The 21,645-nt window shown below is 49.8% G+C and overlaps 1 protein-coding gene across 1 annotated transcript in view; it reads right to left on the bottom strand.

Moving 5' to 3' along the window:
• The window catches only part of KANSL1 (KAT8 regulatory NSL complex subunit 1), a 58,715-nt gene extending 38,010 nt beyond the window's left edge, over positions 1–20,705 (bottom strand). Inside the window, 1 exon segment of the mRNA XM_079327573.1 lies at positions 19,397–20,705. Coding sequence (XP_079183699.1) covers positions 19,397–20,628 — 1,232 coding nt within the window. The 5' untranslated portion in view covers positions 20,629–20,705.
• Between the last annotated feature and the right edge of the window lie 940 nt (positions 20,706–21,645).

A 21,645-nucleotide genomic window follows, 5' to 3' on the forward strand; every position in this document is an offset into this window, starting at 1 on the left:
TTTAAAAAGCCACCACATCTCCTGCTCAAATTCAAGCTCTGTTTAAGAGGCTACAAGGTCACCTCCACCAGGATTTGTATTTGCCCCACACCTGCCCAACCCAACAGGCAACAGAGGAAACCAGAACTGATGGCTACAAGATCAACCTAAGCAGGAGAAAGGTTCTGAAAATCTATTCCAGCAAACCCTCAGCCCTGCCAGCTGTGAGTGGGCTGGAGGACAGAGCCAAAGGTCTGGGGCACTCCTGGAATCAGCCCCACTGTGGCAGCAAAAGGAGGGCTGGCACCAGTCACCCCAGGCACAGCTGCCCTCCACACTGGAAATCCTGCTGAAGGGGATGTGGAGCTCACACCTGCTTCACGTGTCATTCAGAGGACAAGAAAGAAATTAATTATGTTTGGGAAGCCACAGTTATTTATAGCTCAGCATCAAATGTGTTGCCAGGAGAGCTTCAAGCAGGTCAGGGTTACAGTCCCACAGTCACCTGCACAGGGCACCCTGGAATAGCTGGGCTGGCCTACCCTTGAAATAAAACTGAGTTCAAACACAGCTGGGTCCTTAAAGCAATCCTCCAGCACAACTGCTAAAAATCTTAATGGGAGCAGCATTGAAAGACTTATCAGAAGAGACAGAGATAAGGGTCGTGTAACCTGTGGGTGGTTTGTAACAGGTGAGCTGAGCAGGGAGAAATTCAAACACAGAATTAGGAAACAGGAAGGTGGAAGAGACCTGGAGCTCCTGCTGCAGCTATTCCTGAGGAACAATCCCCAGCACAGCTCCAGGCCAGCCCAAGCTCCCAATCACACACCAACAGCAGCAAACAAGGAAAGTGCCCCAGCTCCAACTGACTGGGGAATGTGATTACTCAGTGTCCTGCAGCTAATGGAAACCACAGACACAGGGTGACAGAGGTGACACAGCAGAGCTCCCTGCAGCACCTGCAGAGTGACCACCACCAGCATCCCTCCCTTGCTGCTGACAAAACCCAAAGCCTTTTAGGATGTATTTACTAATAACTGAATTTTTTTTTTTTTTTAACTAGGCCTCTGTTGATTTCACAGGGCAGGAAAAGGGCTGGCTGTGCCCATCTTCAGCTGGTTTTAGTGTGCAAAACACATTCTCTAATGCAGCAGTGAAGCATCTCTGCATCTGCTCACCAGGTCAGGCTTCACAAAGCTACAGAGAGAGGAACAAAGGTGAGGGAATGGGGAGATTAATAAATGTCCAGATTCATCATGCAGGAATTCTGTTCAATCATCCCCTATGCCATGATGAAGAGAGCTGACCATGGTTGTTCTCATCCCTCCATGCCCTCACAAGCTCCTGTAAAACCTGTCTCAAGGTGGATAAATCCTGGGGCAGTGAGTAAAACCTGTGACCCCTCTTGCTGTCTTTCAATGCTTCTCCTGGATATATTCTTCTTTTATAGGACAATGTCTTCCACTTCACACTTGAGAAACCAAGAAACTGTAATTGCTTCAAAACAGCAAAGAATTCCAGAATAACTATTGCAGACTTTCCAACACTGGTGGGAATAAATCCTCAGTGAACATGGCTTCAGAAAGCAGCCTGTGCCCTCTTCCTCTTTCAACTCACTAAAATAAGACTTAAGAGGAAATCTGCCAAGACACCAAAGAAAAAGGCCACCTCTTCTGCTAAGGGAACTAAGGGAGCAACAATAACCCTCAGCAAAAGCAGGAGATAAAGGTTTTTACAGCTGCACCACAATCCCAGGGAGCCAGGAATGGTTTTCAAGGATTTAACACCCTGTGATGTGTCCTCTTGTCCCTGGGAATGACAGCAGCTCCAACAACAGCAGCAGGGCCTCTGCTGAAGTACACACAGAGTAATTGAAATTAAAATATTTTACAACAGAAATTATACAAAACTTTAAATTGAGAAGAGGAAAAGGAAGAAGCTGTGGCTGGCCCATCCCTGGCAGTGTCCCAGGCCAGGCTGGACAGGAATGGAAGGTGTCCCCCTAGCTCTGCCCTTTGCCTGCCTGAGACTGAGTAAATCCCAGCAGTGTCAGGACAGCTGTGTGATTTCTGGAAGGTGTGACTGTGCCAGCAGGGCTCTGGGATGCAGCTCCTGAGCAGAGAGTGGAAGCAGCAGCTGCAGCTGCAGGAACTGTGCAGCCAGAGCAGCAGCTGCACAGCTGATGCACACACTGCAGAGCTCTAAGTCCTCCCCACCAGCCAGCAGCAGCTATTTTTACAGATACATCAGCCAGGAGGGTTTATCTCCTCTCTGAGGGTGCATGCTGCTCTGCACTCAGCACAGCCAGGGCTGCCACACCTCAGCAAAGCCACCCAAAAAAGGTGCAAACCTCAACTGCCACCTCAGCCCGTGTCTGTGCAGTAAAGGCACTGGGTGCTGAGCCTGCCATCAAGCCTAAGGAGGGCAGGCTTGGCTCTAGGAGAGATACCACGATTACATACAAATTAAAACACTTGGGTTCCTTCCAGAGCAGATTATTCTGAATTTGTCTTTCTGCTTGTCAGTACGCAGCTCCACAAATGTCTGCTTTTTGGAGACATGCAGCAGAAATCCACACAGTCAAGTTCCTAAAAGCAAATCATTTCAAAAACCATTCCTAAATGGCAGATTACCCTCAAAACAAGGGAGAAAAAGCAGTTTCACTTTTATCATGGGATACATGAAGAGCATGAAAAGTCTCAACTTTATGGCCTATGAATTTTTCTGACCTTCACAGTGTGACAGCAAACCCTTTAATGAGAAACTTCAGCAAAAGAAAAGCCCTAAAAGGTTCAACCGAAATATTATATATAAACATTGAATATTTATATAAATATTTATGTGTAGCAAATTCCAAAATGAGATTCAGGCAAGAAGCAATCAAAGAAGCTTCCACAAAAAGCAGGGCAGTCCCTGGAAAGCCACAGCAAGTGGCTTCAAGCACCACCCCTGGTACCTGACCAAGCCCCTCTGAACTGTGCTGAGAGTTTCTGGAACAGAGCTCAGCCTTTAATCAAAGTTTATTTTCCTCCTGTAGAACACTGAGTACTCACATATCAAAAGCCTTGACAAAATTCCTAGGGCTTCACATTTTTCTTACTCCTAATGGAAACCAGCCTGGCTGGGGATGTGAGTGTTGTCCTTGCTCTGTGATTTGCCTGGGCCAGGGATGCATCTGGCAGCACTGGGAACGTTCCTGTGGCAGGGACAGAAGCACCTCAAACATGTGAGAATTCCAAGGATTGCTGGGAAAAGCATCAGGAAAAATCCAGGAAAAATTCAGCCTAACAAACTAGAAAAATTCCTGAAAATTTGAACAAAGAAACGCAAAACTCTTCTGAAAATCAAACTGAAAATGGCCAAAAAAGTCCTGAAATTTGCACTGGAACAGCCCAAACCAGTCAAAATTCCAGAGATTATTGGGAAAACCATCAGAAAAGTCCAGGATAAATTCAGCCTAAAAACACAAAGCAAAGAATAAGAACCCCAGAACCTCCAGCTCCCCAAAGAACCCCCAGCCCTGGGCTGAGTGAGGCAGATCCTGAACAGCTCCAGAGGAGAGGAGACTCAGGATGGAGAAATGGCACAGAAAAACCCAACAACAACTGGAACCTGCCTAAACCTCATTGCTGCTCCAACAGTGTTAATCAGTGGGAGCAGTGTTAATCAGCCACTCCCCTGCCTTCCTTCTCCTCTGTTCTATCAGACATTTTCAGTAAGTATAGAATAAAGAATACAGAATATAGAATATAGAATATAGAATAAAGAATATAGAATATAGAATAAAGAGACAGGAGCCCTGCTGGAGCTTAGAATTACATCTCAAATAACAACACTGCCTGAAATTTTGAGTCAAAATATATTAACAGAAAAAATACAAGTCCAATTTTTAAGTGAGGAGCACTTTGCATCACAGAACCTTTCAGAGACACTCCCAGCAATGGGAGCAGTTCCAACCCACCAGCAGCAATTCCCCTGAGAGTTCTGTCCCCCAGGACCTGGAACCAAAACCTGCACAAACCCACTCAAGTGCACTCTCCTCCCAAAGTGCCCCTGATTCTTCTGAGCCACCAACTGCACCCAGAGATTCCACAAAAGGAATGGGGAAGCCATGCAGTTCAGCTGAACATCCTCCAGGAAATAAAACCTTTGCCAAGGTCTTATTAATTTATTCTTACATCAAGGCATTTGCTTTTATCTCCCAGCAATCAAAGGGATGTCCAGTCTTTATGCCCAAGTTAGAGCCCAGGTATTTAAAAGAGAAGGTGCTTGAGACCAAGATGATGACTAGCAGAATTTTTGGATTTGCTGTGTCCCCCAAAAGGATAGAGAACTAGCAGCTCTCTCCCAAACATCAGAGCAGTAACAGAAAGAGGATTAAACAATAGACAGAATTTTAACAGAAGCAATCTTAGCAGAACATGTCTCTAACTGGAGCAGGTTTCAGTGAATGCAGTGAACTGCAGAGCTGCAGTCTAGATGTCTTATTTTAAAAATCACACAAGTTCAAAGCCCTGAGCTGAGCTCTGCCATGAAGCAGCTCTGAACTTGGCTGGCTTCCCTGCTCTCTCCCAGCAGCAACAAAGGAACCCTGTTCCTCCCCAGCAGACAGCAAACACTGGCACACATTTCCAGGAGACACCTGTTGGGCTGGCATGGCCCTGGGGCAGCAGGGTGGCCACAGTGACCAGGGAAGGTCAGAGGCTCCTCCTGAGCCAGGGCACACAGCTCCACACAGGGCAGGAGCTCCCTGAGCCCTGGGACAGCAACAGGGGCTGGAGCCTGACCCCCAGAGAAACACTTCACCCTCATTTCCCTAAGGAAAAAACAAAATGCTGCACAACCCACTTGGGCTTCGGTCAAGGATTATTTATATTTATTAAAAAAAAAAAATCTTTGTATGCAAACTGTGCCAACTATTGCTGCTAAGAGCCTGTGAAACCTCCTCCTTGCAGATCTGGGCAACAGGCAATGCTGTGACTATTTCCTCCTCAGTACATCCCCTTCCACCACAGCTACAACAGCAGAGACCTCACAGTTTGGAGGAAAAAGGGGAGAGTGGGGCTGATGAGAGCTAAAAAGCAGCAGTTAATGGTTTTGGGAAAAGCTTTCCTCCCCAGAGACACCAGCCCAGACTGACAGAGGAGGATCCTGATGTTGACCTTCATGAGGCACCAAAGAACTCATGACTGATGTCCTTTGATATAAAAACAGAAGCTACAACAACAAAAAAACTACAACAAGTCTGCTGGATCTTATAAGCAAAGTCCTGGACAAACTGGTAACTGTTCAGTTCAGTTTATTAAGAACAAATTAATTTGCAACCATGTAATTCCATGTGAAGGCTGACTAAGCAAGGCTTACAGGCTGTTTTCTTACTGACAAGTCTCATCTTTAAAAGCTCCTTATCCAACAGCTCTCTGCTTTTGCCACAAGTCAGAAAACACAGATAAAGCACAGGTGGGGCAGAGCTCACCTCCTGCTCGTCCTAAAACCTGCTCTAACAAAATTATATTGAGATTGCATTGAAAAGACACTCCAGATTTCCTCCTTGCAGCCAACAAACTTCAGCACACCTGTAAGTAGAGAGATGAGAGCAAGAGCCTCCAACTGCTGGGATCCAAATAAACAGAGGCTGCTTTCAAAGAGCACACTGTGTGTACATACACACTCCAGAAATGCTTTCAAGCCTTTCAAAACTCACTATAAATTCGCACAAGTCATTCACAATTCCCTATAGTTTAAAAAACACAAGCAGCTAAAAAAAGGATTGTACGTCACATGTGCAAGAGAAAACAAAATCATTTTTTACTTTAGAACAGTTGGATTCAGCTGCTGTTTGGGAAATGTACAGTCAGTTGCATTTATTTTGTTTCTGTGACTCAGGATTCCTGCAGCCTGCTTCCCTTCCCAGACACCTGAGTTATCCTTCAGCATTTCCCAGCTCTTTGCTGCTTTGCACAGCTTTATGTGGCCACAGTCCTGCAACTCGTGTCTGATGATGAACACAACCCTGCAGGAGAGCAGAATGCTGCTGATCATTTGTAAAAAACCTCCCCAGAATGCAGCATTCATTTAATCTCATTTAGAACAGAGAGATGCAGCATTTCTTTCTGCAAGGGAGAGATGCTTTCTCCTATGTCAAGGCAGTGAGCAAGAAATCAAAATAATGAGCTGAGAGCCCCATTGCTGGGTTCATACAGGCTGCAATTCCATAATGTGAAGGAATAAACTGCTGTCTTGAGCAATTAAGCAGCATTTTCTATTCTCAAAAGCACATCCTCCTTGGGTGTCACTAAACACTGCACTGATTCCAAGAAACTCAGCTGCTCTTGATAAAAAAAAATGAAAAATAAATCCCATTTCTTGCTGGCAAGGTGAGTTACTGGAAGGCTCTTTCCCTGTCAAGGACAATGCGGGACTGGATCGAGCAGACGTGGCAGGTTTGGCTCTTACAGGGCTGGAAATGCAAACAGGACAGACAGACAAACCCCACAGGGACAGACAGACCCCACAGGGACAGACAGACAGACAGACCCCACAGGGACAGGACAGACAGACCCCACAGGACAGACAGACAAACCCCACAGGGACAGACAGACAAACCCCACAGGGACAGACAGACAGACAGACCCCACAGGGACAGACAGACAGACCCCACAGGGACAGACAGACAGACAGACCCCACAGGGACAGGACAGACAGACCCCACAGGACAGACAGACAGACCCCACAGGGACAGACAGACAGACAGACCCCACAGGGCAGACAGACAAACCCCACAGGGACAGACAGACAGACCCCACAGGACAGGACAGACAGACCCCAACCCTACAGGGACAGACAGACAGACAAACCCCACAGGGACAGACAGACAGACCCCAGAGGGACAGACAGACAGACAGACCGACCCCAACCCTACAGGGACAGGACAGACAGACAAACCCCAGAGGGACAGACAGACAGACCCAGCCCCACTGTGCCCTGTCAGCCAGGGGTGCTTTTGCAGCTCTTCTCCCCCCAGATGAGCAGCCCTGTGAGGTGCCTCTGCAAAGCAACAACCCCAGAGTTTGGGGTTTGGGGTCTGGGGTCTGCAGCCCCACAGCAGCTCTGTGGGGTTGGTGGCACTGCTGGACTTGGGGGAACAAACCCAGAACCCCAGAATGACCAGGGCTGGAAAGGACCTTAAAAAGAACTGTGAGAAAACCAAGTGACTGACTAAGTGAGAAAAATAAGAACTAAATTATTTTAGGCCATAAAGAAACGGCTGTGTATTACCTGTGTCTGTAAGGACACATAAAAAGGGTCTTTATCCCCCCATTTATTCCATATTTCCCAGGGCCAAACCAAAGCCACCTCTCTGTGCCACCCCATCCCTCCAGAAGTGATTCATGTCACACTGTTGGCCACTCCACCAGAAATTTATTTTTCTTGGATAGATTTTCCTCAGCCCTTTCAGTCAGGTTCAGCCAAGACACACTCTCTACTCCAGGACTTTTCACAGGACTAGATAATGTTTGTTTCATGCCAAGACACAATGCAGGAGACAGAATAAAACTATCTGTGGAGCAATCAGGCCACTTTCTACCTTCTGAGCAAACTCCACAGTTTGAGTGCCTCATACTCAATTTTATTTTCATGCTGTGTGAAGTCTGCAATAAATATCCAGCAATTCTGTACTGAGTTGGAAAGGAAGAATATTGCTCTGTTTCTTTAATTTGGACCCTTTGCAAGCAGCATGTTCTTTAATACTGGACTCCAATTTGCAAGAATAGATTTTCCTTGAAGATAGGATATTTTTAGAAGATGTTTTGATTGGTGGCACTGAAACATCTCATCCAAAAAGCAGAGCTTCCATCGTTATCCCAAATCTCCCCAGTCTCTCAAAAACTCATGGCATCAATCCCATCAGGAGGATTTTTATCAAAGATGTGTTCAGGAGGGTTTTCCTGTTCTGGGGGAAGGGGGTGGGAGTGAAGGGAGCATTACTCACCCTGCACTCACCACTCTAGGAGTTGGGCTTTTCTGGAGAAGTGAATACTAGACTTTTTTTAATTTAGTTTTTTTTTTTATTTACAAGCAGAAGCAAAGCATGTCACATCCACATGTTTATCAGCCAGGACAAGACCAAAACAACTGAGCTGGGGCAACTTTCAGTCAAGCAATCCATGAGGAAAGGCAGCAGATGAGAACATCTGGAGTATTACAGCATCTCCCAGACCTTAATGCTTGGTGAAACTGAAAAAGCTTCACACAAACAACAGAGCAGGTTCTCAATCTGCTGGGGCTAGAGAGGAGTGCTGCAAGCAGCACTGCCAGGCTGAGTCCTGCCCAAGGCAGGGCTGGCACTCAGACCCTCCCCAGGACCCTCCCCAGGGCTGGCACAGCCCCAGGACCCTCCCCAGGACCCTCCCCAGGGCTGGCACAGCCCCAGGACCCTCCCCAGGGCTGGCACAGCCCCAGGACCCTCCCCAGGGCTGGCACAGCCCCAAGGACCCTCCCCAGGACCCTCCCCAGGGCTGGCACAGCCCCAGGACCCTCCCCAGGACCCTCCCCAGGACCCTCCCCAGGGCTGGCACAGCCCCAGGACCCTCCCCAGGACTGACACAGCCCCAGGACCCTCCCAGGACCCTCCCCAGGACCCTCCCCAGAGCTGGCACAGCCCCAGGACCCTCCCAGGACCCTCCCCAGGACCCTCCCCAGAGCTGGCACAGCCCCAGGACCCTCCCCAGGACCCTCCCCAGGGCTGGCACAGCCCCAAGGACCCTCCCCAGGACCCTCCCCAGAGCTGGCACAGCCCCAGGACCCTCCCCAGGGCTGGCACAGCCCCAGGACCCTCCCCAGGACCCTCCCCAGGACCCTCCCCAGGGCTGGCACAGCCCCAGGACCCTCCCCAGGACTGGCACAGCCCCAGGACCCTCCCAGGACCCTCCCCAGGACCCTCCCCTGACCCCTCCCTGCTTTGGGACCCTGCTCTTCTCCTGCCCATCCAAGCTCAGTGCACATGTCAGGAGAAAGCTCCAACACATGGGAGGCTTTCAAACACATTCCCAAGCTCTGAATCCAAGAGTTTCACAGGGAAAGCACAGAAGTCACTGTCCCAGAACAAAGAGTGAGTCCATTAGTGCCCAGCCTCAGGGGCCAGGGGTCCTGCAGCCACAGCACTTGAACCCCCCAGACCTGGAGGATTCCCAGCTCTGGAACACACAGGATGAGTTTTTTCACTAGAGGAGCTGTGCTGAGGACTGGAACTCTGTGCAGCTCTGCACTGTCAGCTCACTGCAAGGGCCAGGCAGCTCAGGACCACCAGAGAGGGTGGGATGTTCCCATCCAAATGGAAAAGAAAAGAACCTTGGTGAAAATGAAAATATCCCTCTGAAATTATCATACAATCCTGTGCAATAAATGCAACTCTAGAAGTGACATTACCCAGCTCTGAGCTAACAGGCAATTAGAGTGACTGGAAAAGGGAGATTTTTGCATTCTACATTCTCCAAGACATCTCTGTGAAGGAAGACAACACTTTTCCATCAGCTCTCTGCCCTAATGTGTGTCCAAACCCCACAGAGTTGGATGAGATGATGAATCCTGGAGGAGCTGGGCAGCTGCTGCTCTGCAGGAGGAGGGGGAGATACCTGAGTCCTTTCTGAGACAGCAGGAGCCACACTAAGGACATCATCACAAATCCTCAAACCCCTCTATCTCACCAAGCATCAGCTCAATGAATAAACCAAGATGCTGTTGGACAAGCCACTCTCAGAAATGAAGTGAAACACAGGAGAGCTCCATTAGTTCAATTAGAACTCCTGCTTGCAGCAGCTCAGCAGTTCCCAAGGGCAGCAGGGACAGCACAGCCACAGTTCCTCACCCACAAACCCCAATCCCTGGGCAATCCCACCTCACTTCAAAGCTCCAGCACAGCTCTGCAGGACCCAACAGCAAAAAAAGAAAAGAAGGAAAAAAAGGGAAAAGGCTTCCCTGGATATGCTTTCTTGAAAATTTTGGCTGCAGTCTCTTGAACTGGAAGGAAAATTACAGTTTCACAGAATCTCAATGGTTGGGCTGAGAGGAACCTTGAAGCTCATCCAGTGCCACCCCAGGCCATGACAGGGACACCTCCACTGTCCCAGGCTGCTCTGAGCAACAAACTTTTCTCCCAGGCCTAAAAATGTAAGTAAAACCTATTTTTTTTTCCCAGTCTGACAACTGCAGCAAGCCCAGAACAGGAAGATCTCTTTATGTACTAGTTTGACTTGTTGAAAAATTCCAACACCTACATCAGAGAGGAAAAAAAATATCCTACCAGAAAGCTCCAAAAGGAGGATGGGGGGGAAAACTTCAATTATATAAAGCAAAAACTGAAAGTAGCCAAGTGCTCTGCATGCAGATGGTTGTTAACAAGCAGACAAGAAGTAGATTTTGAGGAATTCCACATCAGAGGAAAACAATGAGGATTCCTGCAGCAGATTCACCCAGTAACTATGAGCTCAGAACAGCCTCTCATTAGTGGGGACCCCTCATTAGTGGGGACCCCTCATTAGAGCTCAGGGGCTGCAGAGCTTCCCTTCCCTCCCTGCTGCAGTCCTTGCTCCAAGCACTACAGCTAAAAGCAGCTGGGAATTTACAACCAAAATCTTCACAGAGGTGACAAGGAGGAAAACACCCTCCACATTTTCTCCTCCTCCTTTCCAGGAGCTGCATCACTGAGCACCACAAAGTTTTTACAGAGCATTTTTTACCAGGCACAGGCTGGGATTGTTGGGGTGTCTGTGCAGGGCACGAGCTGCACTGGGTGATCCCTGTGGGTCTCTTCCAACTCCAGATATTCTGTGATCATTTTCACTAGCTCTTCACAAAGCCACTGAAATGCTCAACTGAGTCATTTTTCCTTTAATTTCTCAGAGAGGAGCACCTTGTCCTGGCACACACACTCAGTGCTCAAGCACAGAAAACATTGGTACAAAAACCAACTGGATTTGCAGAGCAGCTAATCTGATCAGGGCTTACCTGTACCCAGCCTGGAGGCTTTGGTTTCACAGTTTAACAGCACAGAGACAAGGGGGAAACAAAGCCAGAGCTGTGCCACCACAACTAGGATACATCAGGAAAATGCTCTCTCCTCAGAGGACACCACTTTGAAAATAAATGCTGTCAAGAGCCAGCATGCAGGAGAACTAACTGCACAAAGAATTAGAAGAGTTTCCATGAAAAGACCTGGCCAGGAACACCCAGAGGTGATGCAGAGGGAGAGGAGGGGCACTGGGGCTGCTCTGCCAAGTGAAAGATTCACACAAAGCAGTGAAGCAGCACAGAACCACTGTAACTGGAGACAGATGTAATTTCAGCCTGCTAGGAAGGGCTCAGAGAGCAGCTCACAGGAGGAAAAAAACAGCTAAAAAAGAAAAACCAGCAGTTACACACTTCATAAACCAGGTTAACATCCAATACACAACACAATGTCAATCAGAGCCTTCAGGTAAGATTTTTACAGTAACAGCTATTAAAGGAAGGTTTAAATAACTGAGAGTTAAGCTGGTCCAGGCTTCCTGCCCATTTCCAGAGGCAGGGAGAGGGGGATGGTGGGGGAGAGAGCCAGGGCTGAGCATGGAAAGCTGTCTTTAGGCACAATATGAATCATCACACTGAGAAATCTTCTTTAAGTGGCTGGCTACTACTCAAACAGATTTATTTTATTTGAAATGGGATGATTTTGACCAATATATGCACAACCATCCTTGGAGAAGTCATTACACGACACACTGCTGTGTCTATAACAATGAAAAATACTGGAAAATTAATCTGTATCAATTTAATCCACCCTGACGTAGGAAAAGTGGTTAATGCCTTGGGAGATTTCCTAATGTGCTTGGTTCCTTCACATTATTTTCTGCTGTCTCAGTATAAACAGCACCTTGCCTTTGACTTTCAGAAATCTCTGCTAATGGCAGGAGAGTTACCTACAACGTGAAAGGAGCAGAGAGAGAATAATTTTCTTGTTTTAGCCTGAGACAGTAAAAAGCCAACACCACAAAATGTTGCATACATGGAGCAAGAGCCCTGCAAGTGTTCTGCATTCAAAATGCAGATCTACAGAAGGCTGATTGTCTCATTTTTTTGAAATAGCCAGCACGGGAATAGCAGAAGTCACATGGAGAAGGGCTCCAATTCACACAAAAATAGGCAGATTTAGCTGTGAGATTTTTATTCATGCAACTGTCCCAGCCTAGGAATAGCACTGGATCTGAACAGAAATATTCTCCCCTGGCCACTGGGATGTGGGACTCCAGTGGAGAAAAGTGTCACTGGAGCAGGAAGCACAGGAGGAGCAGGAGCTGGAGCTCAGGAATGGATTTGCTAATGCAGCATCAGCAGCCCTGGGCAGCCATGGGGAGCACCAGGGAATTCAGGAATTGCAGACTCTGGGCTGCCTCAGAGGCTTCCAAATGCACACACCCAATTTCATCTCAGCCCCATGAACACCATGGGTAACCTCCAAACCCTGAACATCATGGAAACACATGAGCTTCAACTATGGGATAAAGAGCAATCTGGAGGTAAAACATTCTTTACCTGGACAGGAGCAACAGCAGATATTCCCCAGCTTCACCTGCAGCACCAGAGAGGAAAGATTTCGTGGCAAGCATTCCCCAGATGACTGGAGCTGTTATTTTCCTGCTTGCTGACCACGACCAGCTGAATCCATGGATGGCTGATCACTCCAGGCACTACAGCCAACCCTTCCCTCTGCTCCCATCACACATTTCCCTCCAATTCACACTGCTTTCCATTAATATTTGAAAGTCCTCCCTTATACAAATAAAATTCTTGCAACATTTCTTACAACATCGTTATGTGTTACTATGGAAACTGCTAAAATGTCACAAAATACAAAAGCCAAAAGCTCTGCTGCACCAGGAGAACCCTGATCATCCTTAGTTCCCTGGCTGGGAACTGGCCTGGCCTCCACCTGAGCAATGTGCAGCAGAATTTCTGAGCCACTCCACATCCCAGCAATAGCAGTGAACAGACCAGCACAGGACTCTGAGTCTCCTTCACCAGAGCATCATCCCCCCAGTGCTGATGCAATGCAGTGAAACAGTTTTACAGGAAAGTCCCAGGCATCCTTAGCAAATCCCTAACCCGGCTGCCCGTGCCAGGTACCCTTCCCATAAATAGCTCCTTCAGTGCTGAGGTCAAACCTGGAGCAGGCATTCCAGAAAGTAACCTTATCCCAGGGAAGGTCAGAGGGGGGTGAAAAGAAAAAGAAATGGGACAGAAAAAAAGAGGTAAAGAAAAGAAGGAGCTGGATGTTACTTAAGCAAACCATTCCAGGACTTCAAGTGAAAGCAAACCTTTCAAATGCTGAGAGCCACAAGCAGAGACAACTCAGAGTGCACTGGAGACTTGACTCAGTCCCAGTTGGCTCCAGAGATTGAAGGGCAACTGCAACAAACCCAATGGCAATTCAAAGCCTCTCTTCCCACTTCCCATCTGAATTCCCAGTCAATACACAGCCTCACCTATTTATACTTTAAGCCCTTCCTTTCATTCTGAAATCCAGCAAATAAAAGCTAAGCTGATTTTTTGAGTTCTCTCCTACCTGAAGTGTTTTATCTGAGGACAGCCCAGCAAAGACACCGAGCTCTCCAAGCCTTTGAAAGGAGACACTTGCCAAACACCCCATATCCAGGGTGTGCCCAAAACACTCTGTGGAAAAATCTCTTGGGGTAGTGCCAGTTTAGCAAGAAAAACATTTTCCCCCAGCTGGAAGTCTAGCACTGCTGAGTGAGTGCAAGCAGAAGGGATCTGGGGAGGAGAGAACAAAGAGGGGGGAAGCTCCTGTCACTGCAGAATGAAACCCCAAATCACCTGGGAAAGAACCTTACAGCCTCTTCCCTAAGGAATTCCATGTTCACTGCTGCTCCACCTGCAATCCCAGCCATGCAGTAATCCTCCTCTCAGCCATACAGTCATTTCTGCCTTCAGTCGGTCCCAGCATGAATAGAAATGCAGCTCTGAGCTGTGGCTGCTTGCAGACCCTGATGGAACACGGTGCAGGAGTCTCTGCCATCCCCACAGAGGTGAATTAACTCCAGTATTGGAGATCAGCTCTGGGCAGGGCCCCTTTCCCTGGCTCAAACACCCACTTCACTTTCAGAGGAGGCTGCAGCAAACACACAAGCACCACACTGGGTTCTTAACACCAGCTCACAATCACACACTTCTAAAAAATTTTCTGCTGCTTCAGATATTGTGACTTTTTCCAATGAAAAGCAAAGCAAACATTTATAGAAGGCTATCCACAGTATCTCCTAGAAAATGTGAACTACAGCCTGCTCTTAGTGGGCAAGGAGCAGCTCCCTGGCAGGACCAGGCACCAGATCAGAGCCAGCCCAGCCCAGCCTGACCAACGGGGAGAGCTGACCTGGCCCTGAGCACAGCCACCCAAAACCCTGCAGGGGCAGCACAGGCATCACCAGAAGGATGCTCTGTGTGCACCCAACACCCCCACACCAAATTCAGTGTTTTCCTGAACACAGCAATGATCCAAGTGCTATTCCTTGCATGAGACCCAACACCCAGCGCTGGTTCACAGAATCCCAGGCTGGTTTGGGGTGGAAGGGACTTTCAGCCTAGACAGATAAATTTAAACCAAAGCACCAAACCCCCTCTGGGATGAAAGACAACCATGGTGCCTTATCTGAGGTCTGTGGATGGCCACCAACCTGCACTAAACCTCCACTGAGGTCTGCACCAGGACCAAGGCTCCCATAAAGGCAGAAACAACTCAGACACCCAGAATACCTATAAAAGGTGCACTAGGAGCAGCATCTTTGAGAAATAACTGACTATTCTCGTTTGCCCTCTTTCCTTACAAGTAAGAGGGACTTGGAGTGTCCTACTTACTCTGGATACCTGATTAAGCATTTTTGAACAGGCAACCACTCCATTGTTCTCTGCTTTCAAATGCTAAGCAAGAACACTTCAGGATTTGCTCTCTCTTTCCACTGAAAGAGCTTGCAGGACTTCTCTCCTGACCAACACATCCTGCTGAGACTCAGACAACACAGAAGCAAGTTCTAATAAACAGCTGAAAAACACAGTACCTACAAGCACAGCTAAAATTCACCAAAAAAACAACACCCAAAGTGTCAAGCAGATGACTGAAAAACTGATAAAAAGTAAGAGACAAACTTTTAGGATTGCTCTGCATAAATCATTTAGTGAAACGTGTCTGTAACTAGTAGGAAAAGCTTCCTTAGTCCCCATGGTGTGAGATTTGATTTCTGAATTACATGTGGGATTTGCCATCTGAATCATAGTTCTGTGAAGTCATGGATTTGAGAAATATTATTTAATGAGCCTTGAGATGCAGGCTTCATTATCATGTTCTGCTTGAAAAACAAATTCAAGGGAAAAAAATCAAAATCACTGAAGCCCATTTCTCAGTCAGCTGAGGCACCAACTTGAGCCACTCCCCGAGCAACCCCCAACCCAATGCTCTCATCTCCAACACAGGGCTAGGAAAAGCAGCTGGGAGGAATCTTCATTATGCTCCAAGGCCAGCACTCTGCAACCCCAGCAGCACAAGGTGACACGGGGCAGGGAGGAGACTGCACCAGGCTGGGAAATGATTCACTGCAACACCAAAGTGCAGAAGGTGCTGGCACTTCCCAGCAGTAAATGGGAATAATTAGAGTGTGCTCAGGCACGGTGGCCACGGGCATCTCACACCCACAAGCCTGCAGCACTGCCCAGCCTTGGGAAGGCTCTGTGGGAAGCTGTGTGTGACAAGTGGCAATTTCAGCTCCCTCTCAGCAGCTCCATGCAGCTGCCAACCAAACAGTGACTTGCCAGATAAGAAAACCTGAGCTCAAAGATAAGTCCCAGTCAAATATTTGGTTTCATTACCTTTTCAGAAATTTTTTTCCATGATACAGACTGAAGGTGAGGATTAGAGGGACTAAATCACCTACCACTCACCAGCTCATGTCTACATCACTGCTTAGCATAGGTCACTAACCAGCCAAAAATAGTTGACAAATTCTGATTAAACTTGTCTGCAGGCAAATCCAACACAACCAAAGAAACCACCAGTCTGAGAAAAGCAACTACTACAAAGATGCACAAGCCACATGAAGTATTTCCTATTTAAATGTATTAGCACAGGGACACAGAAACAACAGGCCTTTGGTGACTTTCTAAACCATCCCTCAGCCACACAAACCAGATTTCAGCCAGCACTGGGAAGAATTCCCTGCCCTTCTCTGAAGGTTTCACAAGCAGCTCCTGATCCCAGCATGCTGACAGCAACACAAAACTGGAATGGTTTGGCTTGGAAGGGAGCTCAGAGCCCACCCAGTGCCACCCCTGCCATGGCAGGGACACCCCCCACGAGCCAGGTGCTCCCAGCCCTGTCCAGGAATTGGATTCTCCACAGAGGAGATTCCCACCTGCCAGGCCAGGCAAAGCTGCTCTCTGATCCTCCCTGTGCACTGCTAACCCAGCACGGGGCTCTGATGCACAAAGGGCTCAGCAGAACCCAGCCCTGCCTGACACTCCTGCCCTGCCCAGGGCAGCCTGAGCAGCAGCAGCTCCTCAGAGCAAGCCAAGGCTGGCTGGGCTTCCCAGAGGTGGAAGGAATCCTGCCTGCTCTGTTTCTGCATCACACCATGGGCTGGTTATGCACCTGCAGGACAGCAGCTCTGCAGAGCTTCAGAAGGACCCACCAGCTCTGGTGCCTCCCCATTTCCCTGGGAGATGGTGCTCCACAGCTGAGATCATGGTCAGAATAGAACAAATGCTTCAAAGCCTGTCCTTGACCAGATACTGATTCTGGAATGCCACCACACCAGAAAAACTCAAAGGTCAGCTCTTATCTAAGCATGATGTAAACATGTCTTTGTCTCTTTTGGGTGCTTCTACTTGAATCTCAGAGGTGGTTGGTGACATGGCCACTCAAGGCCAGCAGGTCCCAGACACTCCTTGTGGCACAACTCCCACTGAAGTCTGGAAGCAAAGAGCAGTTTTTTGGGGGGAAGGCACCCAGAAGCACTGCAGAACCAAGGCACAGTGACCCAGCAATGAGCAGTTTTTGGGGGTGAAAGCACCCAGAAGCACTGCAGAACCAAGCCACAGTGACCCAGCAATGAGCAGTTTTTGGGGGGAAAGCACCCAGAAGCACTGCAGAACCAAGGCACAGTGACCCAGCAATGAGAAGGGTACAGAATCACTGGGGCTGGAAGGGACCCCTGCAGATCACCCAGCCCCAGCCCCTGCCAAGGCAGGGTCCCCTAAAGCAGGTTACACAGCAACAAGTCCAGGTGGGCTTGGAATGTCTCCAGTGCACACTTAGATATTCTGTCTCACTATCACAATTAAAATAATCAGAGGTCACCTGTTCCTTCTAAGAAGTAAATTCAGAAAGACAAAAATTGCAGCCTGTGCACAACAATGGCTCTGCATCTCCAGCTGGCCCACGGCAGCTTCCCAGTGGAAAACCTGGCTCTTCCCTTCCTACCTCTCACACTGCTGGAAAAGAATGGCATTTGGAGATGCTCAGAAGCTTGGGCCAGCTCTTCAGGTTGGCTTGAGGAGTTCCACAAACAAACAGCAGCAGGCAGGGAGCGCTGGCAGTGCCAGGCTGGGGCTGATGTCACAGCACCAACCTGAAACCAGCTTTGCTGGGCCTGGCCTAGATGCCAGTGTGCACACACACCAGCTCCTAAAGCCAGAGACAATAGAGGGATCAGCCTTTTTATGAGCTTTCAAATCTTTGGCTTTTTAAGAGCACTCAGAACTCGAGGCATGACTAACACAAAGGGCGGAAAAAGTCAGCAGAGAATTTCACGCGCCGTGTCTCTGAATGCTGCACTTCCTCTTGGGATTAGGAGGAGGGGCAAGGAAATTTCACTTTGCTAGACAACACGTGAAGCCATGAGACCCACAGTATGGGAAATATAATACTACTTTTGACAGATTTTTAATCAAATGTCTCCTCCAATAACTACTACAAGATTAGAAATACAATTCTACTATTAATCCCAACAGTAAGTTTTTGGACCTTGCAAAACAGGAATAAAGTTAATAAGCTCTTGTTTCTAACAGCACAGGAACCTCTTTATGTCCACCCAGGATGATCAGCTAGCTACCAGCTTTGCACTGGGAGAAACCCAAACTCAAGCCCCATTTATGACTTCACATGCAGAAATTCATCCTGTGCCACCAGCCCAAACATAATGTGACATTTAGCAGAATTTCATATTCAAAAGCTGTGACATCTGGTTATCTGCACTCATGCACACCAGCATGTTCCCAGAGGATGCTGCTGGAGTTACCAAGTGCCCACTGCTCACATCCACCCAGCTCAGTGAAATGTGCCACACCTCGACCAGCCACCAACACACTCTGGACAACAGGTATCCAAATCCACCCAGTAATTTCTCCAGAGACCTGGACAACCCCAGGGCAGCTCAGGAATGCTGAATCCTGGGTGGGAAAGCCTTGGGCAGCCCAGCCAGGACCCCTGTGCCCATGCAGGGACCTTTGTCTTGGCCACAGTGATACTTCACAGGCTGAGGTTCAAAAGGTCCAGCAGGGTGGAAGAGATCATCTACTGATGCAAGCAAGATTTCACAGACTGGACACTGAACGTGGCCTTTTAAGAGATTTTTGCAAAATACTGTGGTATGCACACGCAGGGAAAATTCTGGGTTTGGAACAAAAGTTTCCCTTCTTCCCTGACCTGTCTCAAGACCTTTTGCCTTGAGAAGGATCTTCCTCCTCCACACACAAACTGACACCTAATACTTATGTAAACAGCATCCAGTTAACAGCATAATTATAAAGCTGTTGTCATCACTTAATGCAACTCACAGGCAAGAAGAAAATTCCCAGCAATAATTTCCCAGATTCAAGAAGAGAACACACTTGCTTCACGCTTCCGCTGGCACTTGAACCAAGTCCTTTCAGAGTGCTTTTTTTCCAAGCTCTTAATTTAACAAATAAAATAATTCCCCAATCATAAATACGCTGTCAGTTACACTGATTCAGACCGGCCTTACTTTACACAACAGATTTACAACAAATATTCCTGTTGAAAACCAACAAACTTTTCCTTTCAGGAGAAGGACCAAAGCACCTTGGAGAGAACTCCTAATGGCATTCTGGCTTTGCACCTGCAGCTCACACCTCCAGCCAGCCGTGATCTGCACCACTTGCTGCTCCAGAAAAACCAAAGCTCCTTCCAGCGAGCATCAGGAATTTTATCTCCAGTGCTGCAAACCACCGAAGCCAAGATCACGCTAGTTACCGACTCTTTGACCCAAGACCATCCAAAACGCAGGGCTCCTACAAAAACCGTGTTTCTCTGCACCTTCCACCCCCGCAGCGAGAGGGACCGACGGCTGCTACTCACAGTGGGACGTGGGGCTGCTCGGGGTCAGCTCTGCCCAGTTCCTCCTCCTCCACGTCCGACTCTCCGCCCGAGCTGCTGTCGGTGGCGTCCGAGTCGAAGGCCCGCTCGCTGCAGCGCAGGGTGGCCATGCCGCTGGCCGTGAACCGCCCCAGCTCCTCCGAGATGGAATCGCTCTTCAGGAAGTTGCTCAGGCCCTCCGAAGCGGCCGCGTCGCTCGCGGCTTTCCTCAGGGCCGCCTCTGCCTTCCTGGTCAGCATCAGCTGCCCGCGGTGCCGCAGCGGGTCCAGAGCCGGCAGCTTGCTCAGCGTTTTCTCCAGGAAGCCGCCCAGCTGCTGCTGGATGTGCCTCTCCACCTGCTTGGCCTGCACCACCTGCAGGCGCTTCTGCAGGCGCCGGGCGCGGCTCTCGATGTCGGCCTGCCGCCGCAGCAGGGCCCTGGTCCTCATCTCGGAGCCCAGGGCGCCGCGCTGGGGCCCCGGCGCCGCGCTCTGCTCCTCGGGCCGGCCGCTGCCCGCGCCGGGCGCCCGCGGCCCCGCGCAGCCCCTGCTCGCCGCGCCGCCGCCCAGGGCAGCGGCGTGCTCCGCATCAAGGCTTCTGTGTGCAACAGTGCAATTGCTCAGGCCCGTCTTCGCGTCCCCCAGCTCAGAACCTCCCGCGTTGCAGTCAGCAGTCTGCAGGGCAGCGGGAGCGCACTTCCCGCCGTTCACAGAACTGGAGTTCTCGTGGTCTGGGTTGGTACTTTTGGCCAACTTCTTGGCCAAGCCATTGACAGGCGCTTGCGGGAGAGGCGGCTGGCTATTAGTACTCATTGTTTTGAGATTCTCCAAAGTGAATTCCAACACCGGTTGCCTCCCCAATAGATCGCTTGTTTTCAAAAAGGACTGAGATAAGAGAGAGTGAGATTTAAGGACTGTCTGCTTGTTGAAGACTCCTTGCAGCTTCAGAGGCTCTTTTGAAGAGACAGATGTTACATCCGAGCAGAGATAAGAGGCCACTAGCGGCTGCAGCTTGCCCAGCTCTTCCTTGGTAGGGCTGTTTCTGAAATCCAGAGCGGGGTCCTCCGGAGCGATGGCTTTCCTTTTGGTGCCGTTGGCGGCCAGGAGGATGCTGCCGGCGTTGCCGTTGCTCTCGGCACTGCCAGGAGACAAGGTGGAGGACGGGGGAGCCAGCTTGAATCGGATGTGGTGAGCTTCGGCGGCGGCGTCAGTGAGAGCGGGCGCCATCGCAGCCATTCAGCACCGAGCCGCGGGAGGTGCAGGCGGTCCCGCTGCCGAGGCCGGCTCCAGCTGCAGCTCCAGCTCCAGGGCCTCCCAGCCTGCAGGGGAGGGAAGCACAGCTCAGCACGGAGCAACAGGCCCAGCTCTGCGCCCAGCGCAGCCCCCTCCTCCTCCTCCTCCTCTGAGCCCGAGCCCCAGCCCTGCACCAGAGCAACAGACCCAGCTCTGCGCCCAGTGCAGCCCCCTCCTCCTCCTCCTCCTCTGAGCCCCAGCCCTGCACTGGAGCAACAGGCCCAGCTCTGCGCCCAGCGCAGCCCCCTCCTCCTCCTCCTCCTCTGAGCCCCAGCCCTGCACTGGAGCAACAGACCCAGCTCTGCGCCCAGTGCAGCCCCCTCCTCCTCCTCCTCCTCCTCCTCCTCCGAGCCCGAGCCCCAGCCCTGCACTGGAGCAACAGACCCAGCTCTGCGCCCAGTGCAGCCCCCTCCTCCTCCTCCTCCTCCTCCCCCGAGCCCCAGCCCTGCACTGGAGCAACAGACCCAGTTCTGCGCCCAGCGCAGCCCCCTCCTCCTCCTCCTCCTCCTCCTCCCCGGAGCCCCAGCCCTGCACCGGAGCAACAGACCCAACTCTGTGCCCAGCGCAGCCCCCCTCCTCCTCCTCCTCCTCCTCCTCGCCCCAGCCCTGCACCTGGGAACAGCAACACCACCCACCCCAAGCCCAGCAGCTCCCAAAGCTCAGGCCTGTCCCCAGCTGCTGCTCCCACCTTACACTTTATCCCACAACCCTTCCTCCAGCCCTGGATGCTCCTATTCCTCAATGCCAGCACCTCGCCAACTTCATCACTAAAATCCCTGAGCTACACCTATGAAATACTTTTCAGTGCTTCTACTGCCAGCTCAGGGGTCTTAAAAATGACAAGTTTGACTATAACATGTAATACAGACAGGGCTTGAGGGGAACAAATCTCCATATGCTTAAACTCCCAGTGGCTGAAGAAACCCCACCGCTTCCCTGAAACTTGGATTTCAAGCAAGT

This window comes from Erithacus rubecula, assembly GCF_903797595.1.
Source record: "Erithacus rubecula genome assembly, chromosome: 27".
Taxonomy (NCBI): Eukaryota; Metazoa; Chordata; class Aves; order Passeriformes; family Muscicapidae; genus Erithacus; species Erithacus rubecula.